Consider the following 10,924-nt stretch of genomic DNA (forward strand, 5'->3'; position numbering starts at 1 on the left):
TACCAGAATCAGAGGTGGCGGCAAACGAGAACCAGATGAATAGAGACAGCCCAGGTACGACAATCGGGCGACCCGGTACTTACTGACTGCGCAACGGCGTTTGTGACGCCTCAGGCTTTGCAGATGCAATTATGCGTGTGATGGGGTTCAGCCAAAAGAAAAAAACCACTTACAGACTTAATGTCCTTACCGGGTACGAGCTGTGCTTGTTGTAGTGTACCTGCCTTAAGGTATATTACCTCAAGTAGAGACAGGGGCACTAGTACGACTACAGTTACAGCAAGCAGGCATCTGTCCCTGTGTAGGTGCCTTAGGTGCATACACCCCCAGGCCATACTAATGGAAGTGGGCAGATACTTACCGGTAGATAGATGTCTAGGTATCTTAGGCACCATGCCAAAGCTGCCGACCTGCCTAGACGAACTAAGGTACCTTACCTTACCTTAGGTACACAGCCTGCTTTACCTAAGATACCAGATACATACTTACCTCACTGATGACGCCTGCTTCATATCGTTGCCTTAAGTAGGCACCTTAGGCTAGGTAGGTAGGCACATCGACCTACGAATACCTTCCAGGTTACCTCAATGTACCTTACCTCTCCACTGGAGACAGGTAAAAATAAGTGCACCAGAATCAGCGAGCCCCTCAACCGCTGGCGTTGGTTCCTCCAGACTAGGTGTCCCATAGCAACAGCACTGTGACTTTGGTGTAGGTGCTCCACTACCTACCTAGGTACGTAGGTAGGCGCCGCATCTACCCGTGTCACTGGAAGACCCCTCACGCCCCTCGTTCCCCTCGTTCCCCCGCCAAACGACTCTGCTTGCCTTTCCTTTTGTCGAGTTGAGACATCGCCTCTGTCTGTTCCGTCCACCTTATTCCACTACTAGGTGCCCTCTTAACTTCATGGTCTGGAGCAGTTGCCGTCCTGCTAGTGTGATTTTCCGTCGGATTTTCTCGAGTTCCAGAACAAGCCGGTCTTCTTCAACCCTGCCATTCCACGGTTGTCGTGCCTCTCCGACCAGTGGCTTCCACCGTCGAGTATTGCATCTTTCTGCGGTCCTTGATATGGAGCAAATCGACACTACCGGTCGCCTCTCGACCCTGAGAGAGTTGATGAAAGAGCGCAACATCGATGTCTATGGTAGTCTTACCTCAATTTTCCAATATTTACCACATCCTCGCCTTTTGCTAATAGCTTCGTTGTGTTCACAGTCATTCCCTCCGAAGATTCCCACTCGTCTGAGTATATTGCTGGATGTGATGCCCGCCGCGAATTCATATCTGGCTTCAGTGGCTCCGCCGGCTGCGCTGTTGTGACTTTGGAAAGAGCCGCTCTGGCTACAGACGGCAGATACTTCAACCAAGCCTCCAAACAATTGGATCAAAACTGGCTGCTCTTGAAGCAGGGCCTGCAAGATGTGCCTACTTGGCAGGAATGGTCGGCTGAGCAGTCCGCTGGCGGCAAAGTTGTTGGTGTCGACCCCGAGTTGATCACGGCTTCAATCGCCAAGAAGCTTGCAGAGAAAATCAAGAGATCCGGTGGCTCTGATCTGGTAGCCCTCGATGAAAACTTGGTCGACTTGGTCTGGGCTAAGGACCGCCCCGCAAGACCCAAGAATCCTGTTGTCGTCCTACCGGAGACCTTCAGTGGCAAGGACGTCAAGTCTAAACTGAAGGATTTGCGACAGGACTTGGAAAAGAAGAACTCCCATGCCTTCGTGGTATCTATGCTGGACGAAATTGCCTGGCTCTTCAATCTTCGCGGTGATGACATTCCGTACAACCCAGTCTTCTTTTCCTACGCCATCATCACCAACGAGAGTGCCACCCTCTACATCGACAATTCGAAGCTAGGAGAGGCCACCCATGCGTATCTTTCGGACAACGGCATCGCAATCAAATCATACGAGAGCATCTTCGAAGCCATAAGTGCACTGCGCTCTTCTGTGGACAGAGCTGACGACGGTCTCGTCTCCAAGCGGTTCATCATTTCCACAAAGGCGTCGTGGGCTCTGAAGCGCTCTCTCGGCGGTGACGGACTGGTTGACGAGGTTCGCAGTCCAATTGGAGATTCGAAGGCCGTCAAGAACAAGACTGAGATGGCTGGCATGCGTGCGTGCCACATTCGAGACGGTGCGGCTCTCATCGAGTACTTTGCTTGGCTTGAGGACCAGTTGGTCGCCAAGAAGGCCGTCCTAGACGAGGTCCAGGCCGCCGACAAGCTTGAGCAGCTTCGCTCGAAACATAAGGATTATGTTGGTCTTTCTTTTGACACCATCTCATCTACCGGTGCGAAGTAAGTGGACGTGGTCTACCGAGCGTGTCCTTCCAGGGCCGTTTCAGCTCCCTCACCAACGTCGGTATCTAACTTCTTCCTAGTGCCGCTGTTATTCACTATAAACCCGAGCGTGGCGCCTGCTCCGTTATCGACCCAAATGCTATCTATCTTTGCGATTCCGGTGCTCAATTTCTTGATGGAACCACGGACACAACAAGAACTCTGCACTTTGGACAGCCTACAGATGCCGAGAAGCTCGCCTACACATTGGTGCTGAAGGGCAATATCGCGCTAGACACTGCGATATTTCCCAAGGGAACAACGGGGTTTGCACTTGATTGTCTGGCTCGTCAACACCTCTGGGTTAGTTTTGATGACCGATGATCCTAGCGATGGACATCTACTGACGTGTGCTCACAGAGAGAGGGCTTGGACTACCGCCATGGCACAGGGCATGGTGTGGGCTCGTACCTCAACGTGCACGAGGGACCCATTGGAATTGGTACTCGAGTGCAATTTGCCGAAGTTGCCCTTGCACCTGGCAACGTTGTTTCCATTGAGCCAGGGTTCTACGAAGACGGGTCATACGGTATTCGAATTGAAAACGTAGCCATGGTCACGGAAGTGAAAACGAAGCATTCTTTTGGCGACAAACCGTACCTAGGATTCGAGCACGTCACCATGGTACCATACTGTCAAAACCTCATTGAACCCAGCCTCTTGACGGCAGAGGAGAAGAAGTGGCTCAACGCCCACAATGCGGATATCTTCCAAAAGACCAGGGATTTCTTCGCACATGACCCCTTGACGCTGGCATGGCTGACGAGGGAGACTCAGCCCCTGTAGTGGTACGGTATGCTCTAGAACCGCACAAAGGCGGCGAGGGTGAAGGTGGCAGCAAATGAGAGTCGGAATACAGAGTTTCGGAAAGGTTTGTTCGATGCAACCGTTTTGAATCGTTCTTTCAGGCCAAGCAGCTGGGGCAAGTTTATGCCGTATCTGTTTGCAAGCTGTAGCTGCCAGATTAGTACACGATTAGAATTTGCAGAATATTAAGCAAGGGCATTACGTAAAAGGCAAAGATGGTGAGACCAGCGAGCAGAACTAGTGTATGAGACAGGAAACCGACAAGAAGTCCAGCCCCGAACCCTTGACAGTGTACGTCAGTAATGCAGTCCGTTGGTATCGGAAATGGACCATGATTACGTACCAAACATGCTGCCGCTTGAGAGCTGTCTCATCACCTCTGGACTAAGGCCTCCTCGAGGCTGGCTACGCACGCGCGGGGCAGGCGAGGTTTTCTGAGCGTGATCCGAATCGAAGCGGATGGGGGGGCGCCGGGATCTTAGAACGCAAGTAATGCCGATGCCGGTACTGATAGGCAGCACCATATGTCGGCCAGTGAAGTGAAGAGGAAAAAGACGGCCCATTGACACAGATTGCGTAGACGCAGTGGTGCGGTGCCAGAAGTTTGAAAACTCAAGCGAACGATTGTTGTGAACGTAGATGAAGCTTTATCCCTGACCTACATAGGTAGTTGTAGACTAGTACCATCTGGCTGCCTGGTGACGTACCTATCATGTTTTCCTTACTAAGGCAAGTGTTCGAAAGCTGCTAAGACGAATTGAGATGCCTGCATTTGTGCCTCACCGATGGCTTAGGTAAGGTATCAAACATTTATGGAATTGGGGTTCTTCGAACTACATGGTAAGGCATCAGCAGCCAAACCGGAAGAGCCTTACGCGGTACAGAGTAGTCTCTACGTAAACCGCGCCCTCTCCCCACGTCTCGTTATCGCGTTTGAATAGAATCAAGTTTCATTCCATTTGCAAAGCTCTCAAGATATACACATGCTTCCGTTATCTTCTGTTGCCTCTCGAGTTTGAGCACTAATACCGCCAACGCCTTTTACTCCGAACCAAATTTTCGCGAAACAAGATCACAACCGCCAACCTCCACATGCCATGGGTATCCGTGCAACCGCGATATAAGAAAAGTAAAGGTGGTCAACTAGGGGCGCGACACAATGACCTTGATACAAAGCACATCCTGAATCGTCCTTTTCCAAGTACCAGAGTACTCAACCTAAGCCTCCCCAAACACCACGTATGCGCCGCGCAAGCTGGATGTCTTTTTGCATAATAGTGACTCTCTTGGCGTGTATGGCGCAAAGATTTGTGTCCTCGAAAAGATGAACCAAGAAAGCTTCAGCGGCCTCTTGGAGAGCTTGAATGGCATGCGATTGCCATCGCATCGGTGGCTGATCTCGGGGAATGACCGACTCGGCAATCTCGCGAACCTTGATAACAAGTTAGGCGATCGTCGTAACATAAATGCGCACGGTGAATCTACTTACGAGACGTGAAAAGGGAAGTCGACGCAAAAGAAGATCAGTACCGCTCTGGTACTTTCGAATCTCCCTGAGGGCTACAGTTCCGGGGCGATAACGTCTCTTTCCACGGTTCGGAATTGGGTCGCCGGCTGCGAGTGGTTAGCACACCATTGAAGGGCAAAAGATTCCTTGAAGGTGGAGTGAACCGTACGCTGAACATCGCTCTGTCGCGATTTGCGGCGACCAGGATCTGACTGCCTTGCTTTCCTTGGGGGCATGGCTATAGGGTATGTAAAGGGACGTGGGTAAAGCACCCGGAGGTTTCACCGGCCGAGGGAAGATTGGTATCGATTGCGAAAGGCGAGAATTGTAGATGAGCCAAGGTTGAATTACGGCGGTTGCGATGGCGAGCTGTTAGGCCATTCGGTTTGGCAGCAGTGTAGTTCGGAGTTGTTGCGAGCTAAACAATGGTGTTGTATCCGGAATGGAAGTCGAGCAATCGTTGAATTCAGAAGGATGGCAGAAGTTGAAGGATGCGAAACAAAGGGGGAAAAACAATGCGAAAGGTTGGAAAAGAGCAGGGTGAGTTAAAGGAGATGGATGGGACGATGGTGAGGCGCGCAACGGACTCAATTGACTTGCCAGCCCCGCGATTTTCCAGTTCAGTTTGCGACGACGCGTTAGTCGCGTGCATCTCGCGCGTCATGTTTAATTAAGGTCGGGTGGGCAGGCGTGCCCATGCGCGAGCCGACGCATGCGCCTATGCTTCTTTACGGCATATGAGTTTAGCAGCTGCAGCAGTCTATTTGCGTAATGCAATATACCAAGATCATGGTTGACCCACGCCAGCTTTGAGTTGCCCCGCTCTTGCCGTCATCGGCATCTGCGCCCCGTATCCATAATTGGCAACGGAAGGCCACACTGTGTTCTGGGCGTTATGGAGATCTGATTGACGGGTTCCAAAGGCCACCTCGCTCTAGCACTTCTATCTTACCAAACCTACACATGTAACGTCGGAAGGATCGAATCCCAACGAAACCCAGGGCGACAGCCAGAAGACAATTTTCTGGGTACATTTCTTCTTGAAGTTCTTCAGAACGAAATCGGCCTCTTCCCAGCCACTGCCCCTCGCCCTGCTGATCCCCCTCCAACATCCGACAGCTTGCACTCGTTTGTTCCGCCCCCGATTGCTTGAATCCGAAATTCCCAATTTCGCTGCGACGCCTGGGAGCTATACTTCTTGGGCGATGCGCGTGCCTTCTCGATCTCCAGTCTGCCTTCTCTGAAGCACATCACCCTTCGAACGCCTTCCCACACAAAATGGATCAGATGATGGGTGACGGGGGCCGCTTCCCTCTGGAGACGTGGTTCTGGGAAATGCCCATCTGCACAAGATGGTGGACAACAGCAACTGTTTTGACTAGCGCATTGGTCCAGTGCCAGATGGTGACTCCGTTCCAGCTTTTTTACAGCTTCCGAGCAGTATTTGCCAAGTCACAGGTTGGTGCTTCACGGTCCCTCGCTGCCCGCTTTGAAATCCCACGTAACTAATGTCTTTGTGTTTCTGGTTGTAGTATTGGCGTCTTCTGACGACCTTTCTCTATTTCGGGCCCTTCTCCCTCGATCTCCTCTTTCACGTCTACTTCCTACAGCGATACGCCCGACTTCTGGAGGAATCCTCAGGCCGCTCGCCCGCTCATTTCTCATGGCTCCTGGTCTACGCCATGACCAGCCTGCTACTTCTGTCCCCACTGGTATCAATGCCATTTCTTGGCCATCCCCTGTCATCAACTCTGGTTTACATATGGTCGCGACGGAACCCGGACACCCGATTGAGCTTTCTGGGCCTGCTGGTTTTCACAGCTCCATACCTTCCTTGGGTTCTCATGGCCTTTAGCTTGATCCTGCACGGCTCCATTCCCAAGGATGAGATCATGGGTGTCGTTATCGGCCACGTCTGGTACTTCTTCTCCGATGTCTATCCACCCCTGCACAACGGTTCGCGGCCATTTGACCCCCCAGGATGGTGGAGGCGACTGTTCGAGAGGCGACCGGCGGATGAGACCGCAAATGGCATTAACAATGACATTGTCGTCGCGGGCGGTCCAGAGCTCGCCCCCGAAGTTCGATGAAAGGCGAGTAGGAATCGGCCCTTTACATAAGAAACGCATGATACTGGGAGGGAGGGGCTTTGCTCCCAGCATGGAGTGGCTACCGCGGCGTTTGGGTCAGTCGGTTGCAACGCTACAGCACGCCTCCCTGTTCGCATTCACCTGGTTCCATCAGCAGCATGCCCGGCCCTCGGTCAGTCGTGGGGGAACAGAGCATTACAGTACCAGCTTGAAGCATGTTGCATTCTAGAGACATCCATACTATAGACTCATTCGAATCCCCCACTCCAGTCGTTTGAAGCACGATTGGATGTCTCTTGTGAATGGGCTACACTGGCTTGCATTATAGGTTCATCTATGTGAATATGTCAAGGTGTTGCTCACTTTTCAAAAGCATCCGCAGTGAGCATCACTGGGAGACGGGAGGATTTGAAGCAGACCCGGAGGGCTGGAGTACCTAAGGTACCCGACCTACCTTCCTTGAGAACCACGTGTGATGCCCCGCTGAAGATTGGACGACGGAGTGCCAGACGTAACTCTCAACTCCCGGGTAGGTGTGGTGCTGCCCGTGTTGGGATAGCAAATTACCCCACCTTCACAGCCAATTGCGTCATTTCCATTGCAAAAGTCCACCCTGACCAAACCTTCATTTGTTCTGCTTCTCTGAACTATTCTCAACGTCTGATAATATCCTGCCGCAATATCGACTCGGTAGCTGTTTCCTTCGGAGCTCCTGGATATACAGACTTTCCTGCACTTGAACAACTTCCTACTTCCTGGCCAAAGTTCACGCCTCTGTCCCGCCCGAAACTTGTGCCCATACGTGATCAATCATCCCTCGTAACACTACAAACCATGAAGGCCTATTGGTATGATAATCTGGCTGTAAGTGGGCTTTCCGAAACACCTACTGTCGGCTTGTCAAAGGCTACTTACTCATCGAGCTAATTTGTTTACTGGTTGCAGGGCGACCAGCGTCTAGCGCACGACTCGGGCAAAGAGGTTACGGTCGAACAGCTGAAGAAGCTTGGCGTTTACTACCATCAGATCCCCAACATTGATGGCGTCAACAAACTCGCGTCGGACCGAGGATATAGGAACAGGGATGAGATTATTGTTTCGCCAGAGAAGATGGGTGATGTCTACGAAGAGAAAGTCAAGTCCTTCTTCCATGAGCACCTACACGAGGACGAGGAAATCCGCTATGTTCGTGACGGTCACGGGTTCTTTGACGTGAGGAGTGCGGACGATCAATGGGTCCGAATTCGTGTCGAGAAGGTATCTTGTCTTCTCCGGCAAACATTATGGCAGGAATTGTTCGATCTAGACGGCTGACCAGGATTTAGGACGATCTTATCATCCTTCCTGCAGGCATCTACCACCGATTTACCACTGACGACTCCAATGTGAGTGATGACCCCCGAACAATCCCGACGTCAAAATCTTGCTAACAGGGTTAAAAGTATATCAAGGCAATGAGGCTTTTCAAGGATGAACCCAAGTGGACACCTTTGAATCGCACATCAGACCTTGATGTGAACCCGCACAGGGAAGAGTATGTCCAGCAATATCTTCAAAACAGTTTGCCGGCATAGACCGGAGGTAACGAGAGAGGAGGTTGAGGGGCATGTGACCCTTTGTATTTTGACAGCCAGCCAATGGTGAGCCGCGAGTGGAAAGAGAATTGAGAGCTCTTGCGCATAAAAGAGAGCCTGGAAACTCCTGACCTTGCCCATCATGTACTCAATAACGCGTGTTGGAGTTCATGTCTCGTACCGTGAGATGGACCGCAGGAGACTTCCACGCATCAATATGTGGGATATCACGGACTAAACACTTCATTTCAGATATACAACGTTATCGCGTTTGCCTGAAGTGCATTCGAATGCAAGACCTGGAATATGTTTTTGCTCTGACCACCTGGCGCGTTGTCTCATGAGGACATGTACGCTGTCCTCATGTCGTAAATTGTCCTTGTGCATCCGGGATAGAATCGGCCATGAACTCATCGTGATCTGCCTTGCTGTCCTTGCCATCCACTTCAACACCCGTTTCAGGCGCAACTGGGAAATTCAGATGCTTCCAATCCTCGAGCTCCTCGGTGACCGACCGCAGCCTGTCCCGTATGCTTTCAATGGCATAGCTGCCAAGAAGCAACCTCAGCGGAGGATATGAGCAGTGAGCGAGCTGCCAAACAAGCTCCGCGCACTTGACGGCGCTTGTTGGTTGCCGATTTCCTAGCCATTGGACCATTCGCTTGGCATGCAGGGCTGGTGAGGTTGCTTGTGCGTAGGCTTCGCTGGCCGGTTTGATGAGAAAGTGGCCCCATGTCGGTAGAGGCGTGGGCATCGTATCTGGCTCGTCTCTTCGCACAAAACCTGGCTCGACAAGAGTCGCCTTTACGTTGAACGAGTCGGTCTCGTACAGCATGGCCTCTATGAGACCCTCAACGGCATACTTGGTAGCACAGTACGGACCCAGACCCGGAACGCCCAGAGCACCTGAAGTTGAGCTGAAGATCAAATATCGACCAGCGTTCTGTTGGCGGAAGTAGGGCAGACTGGCCTGTATGATATTGAGAGTACCCATGAAATTGGTCTCGAACTGGTTACGAATCTCATGCTCGTCTTGGTCCTCACAGGCCCCAATTACGCCGTACCCGGAGCAGTTCGCGACGACATCAAACCGCTGAAATCGATCCAAACTTTTCTCGATAACGCGAGCAACGGAGTCTCTGGCTCTTACGTCACACAAGAGACCTAGGCAACTATCGTTGTCCTGTGCTGACATGTCTTCGGGAGTCGTCTCAAAGACTCGACCGACAGAAGTGACGAGGTCACCATGGGATAAGGCGGACTTCACGAGTGACCGGCCCATATGCCCAGTGCCACCGAATACCTGTGAGGGGTTTAGAAGCGGTATAGGTTACTGCAGGGCTCTCTGAACTCACCACCCACACCAGTTGTTTTCTGGGGGCATCGGATTGAGGTGGATCACAACTTGCTGGAAGTTGAAGTTTGGCTTTAGCCGCTCCATCTGTTGTTGAGTGACCTGCGCTGTGTTCGCTTGATACGTCCATCGTCTTTTAAAAAGAAATTCGGGAAGAAAAAGCCTGATCTATGTTATAGCAAGGTGATTAAGTAGCAACTGCATTTAGTGTCGGGATCGATGGGATGGCCAGAGGATGAAATTCCAGCGTTGAGTGGCGAAGATACTCTAGCAAGTTTTGCTCTTGAGAGTGACGGCTGGTGGCCTGGCAATTCGTACGGCGAGTGTTGGAGGTGTCATGTCCCGGGAGTTGAGCAGTGCGGATGAGAGCATGCCTACCTCAGGTATCTCAAGGTATCAACGTCAATGCTAGGCGTCCAGTAGGTACTAACATGCCGCCCCAGGTCCTGTCGCCTGAGATTCCCCGGTGTCTCCAGACGACTGGTACGGGGACGTGCCTATCTACTAGGTAGGTACCTAAGGGGGAGGGCGGGGGTTGCCAGTAGAATGAAGGCAGTCTGTTCATATTATATTAAAGATTTAGCACTATATTAGCGCTAAACTATAGGCTAGCTATAAGTAGTATAATATTATAATAAGCTATAATGTTATATTAAAATACTTATAAGTTACTATAAATAATATAATATCCCTATATGGCGCAGTGGTATGCGCCTGGCAGGCCTATGCGTTACCTAAACGTATAGGCGTCGGTTCGATCCTGACTACAGGAACCCCTTTTCCTCTCTTCTGATTAGTTAAGGACCCGCTGTAAAAAGTAGGTCCCTCCCTCGAGGGACCTACACCCATAGTGGGGCACTAACGGCCTCTAGCTAATCATTATATAGTATTATATACGCGCGTATCATCTACTTAATTATATATTATATAACGTAGCTTAAGTTTTCTTCCTATAAAGGGTTTCTTAGTAGTATATTACCTAGTATTAAGTATTAGTATAGAGAGTGTTAGGGCCTTAAGCCCTCTAGTATAGAGTGAATAGAGGGGGAAGTACCCTCATACCTTCTAATAAATAATATAATATTATATAAAGTATAAAAATATAAAAATAGTATTTTCTCTTAAAATAAAAGTTTAATAACTTAGAATTAGTTATAATAAAGTTTTTAAATAATTTATTATAATTCTATAGCTATAGTATATTATGATATTTAAGAAGAGTTAAGTATTACTTAATAAGTAATAACTATT

At 50.4% G+C, this 10,924-nt stretch overlaps 5 protein-coding genes across 5 annotated transcripts; 3 read left to right on the forward strand and 2 right to left on the reverse strand.

Annotated features, from left to right (window-relative positions):
• Positions 1–906: 906 nt before the first annotated feature.
• GCG54_00015738 (putative Xaa-Pro aminopeptidase P) lies at positions 907–3,127 on the forward strand (the record flags this gene model as incomplete). The annotated part of the gene is made up of 4 exons (XM_045415506.1): positions 907–1,144; positions 1,216–2,299; positions 2,383–2,644; positions 2,702–3,127. 4 exons carry the CDS (start codon positions 907–909, stop codon positions 3,125–3,127), a joined length of 2,010 nt encoding a protein of 669 aa, XP_045256111.1.
• A 1,234-nt stretch (positions 3,128–4,361) lies between these two features.
• Positions 4,362–4,891, reverse strand: GCG54_00015739 (histone H3-like centromeric protein hH3v; the record flags this gene model as incomplete). The annotated part of the gene is made up of 3 exons (XM_045415507.1): positions 4,362–4,580; positions 4,638–4,762; positions 4,825–4,891. 3 exons carry the CDS (start codon positions 4,889–4,891, stop codon positions 4,362–4,364), a joined length of 411 nt encoding a protein of 136 aa, XP_045256112.1.
• A 1,042-nt stretch (positions 4,892–5,933) lies between these two features.
• On the forward strand, positions 5,934–6,745 carry GCG54_00015740 (Derlin-3; the record flags this gene model as incomplete). Its single annotated transcript, XM_045415508.1, has 2 exons — positions 5,934–6,113; positions 6,188–6,745. 2 exons carry the CDS (start codon positions 5,934–5,936, stop codon positions 6,743–6,745), a joined length of 738 nt encoding a protein of 245 aa, XP_045256113.1.
• An 834-nt stretch (positions 6,746–7,579) lies between these two features.
• Positions 7,580–8,319, forward strand: GCG54_00015741 (1 2-dihydroxy-3-keto-5-methylthiopentene dioxygenase; the record flags this gene model as incomplete). Its single annotated transcript, XM_045415509.1, has 4 exons — positions 7,580–7,609; positions 7,691–8,002; positions 8,071–8,130; positions 8,188–8,319. 4 exons carry the CDS (start codon positions 7,580–7,582, stop codon positions 8,317–8,319), a joined length of 534 nt encoding a protein of 177 aa, XP_045256114.1.
• A 361-nt stretch (positions 8,320–8,680) lies between these two features.
• Positions 8,681–9,803, reverse strand: GCG54_00015742 (putative oxidoreductase; the record flags this gene model as incomplete). The annotated part of the gene is made up of 2 exons (XM_045415510.1): positions 8,681–9,622; positions 9,675–9,803. The coding sequence occupies 2 exons, from the start codon at positions 9,801–9,803 to the stop codon at positions 8,681–8,683; spliced, it is 1,071 nt and encodes a 356-aa protein (XP_045256115.1).
• Between the last annotated feature and the right edge of the window lie 1,121 nt (positions 9,804–10,924).

This window comes from Colletotrichum gloeosporioides, assembly GCF_011800055.1.
Source record: "Colletotrichum gloeosporioides strain Lc1 chromosome Unknown consensus_121, whole genome shotgun sequence".
In the NCBI taxonomy this organism is placed as follows: domain Eukaryota; kingdom Fungi; phylum Ascomycota; class Sordariomycetes; order Glomerellales; family Glomerellaceae; genus Colletotrichum; species Colletotrichum gloeosporioides.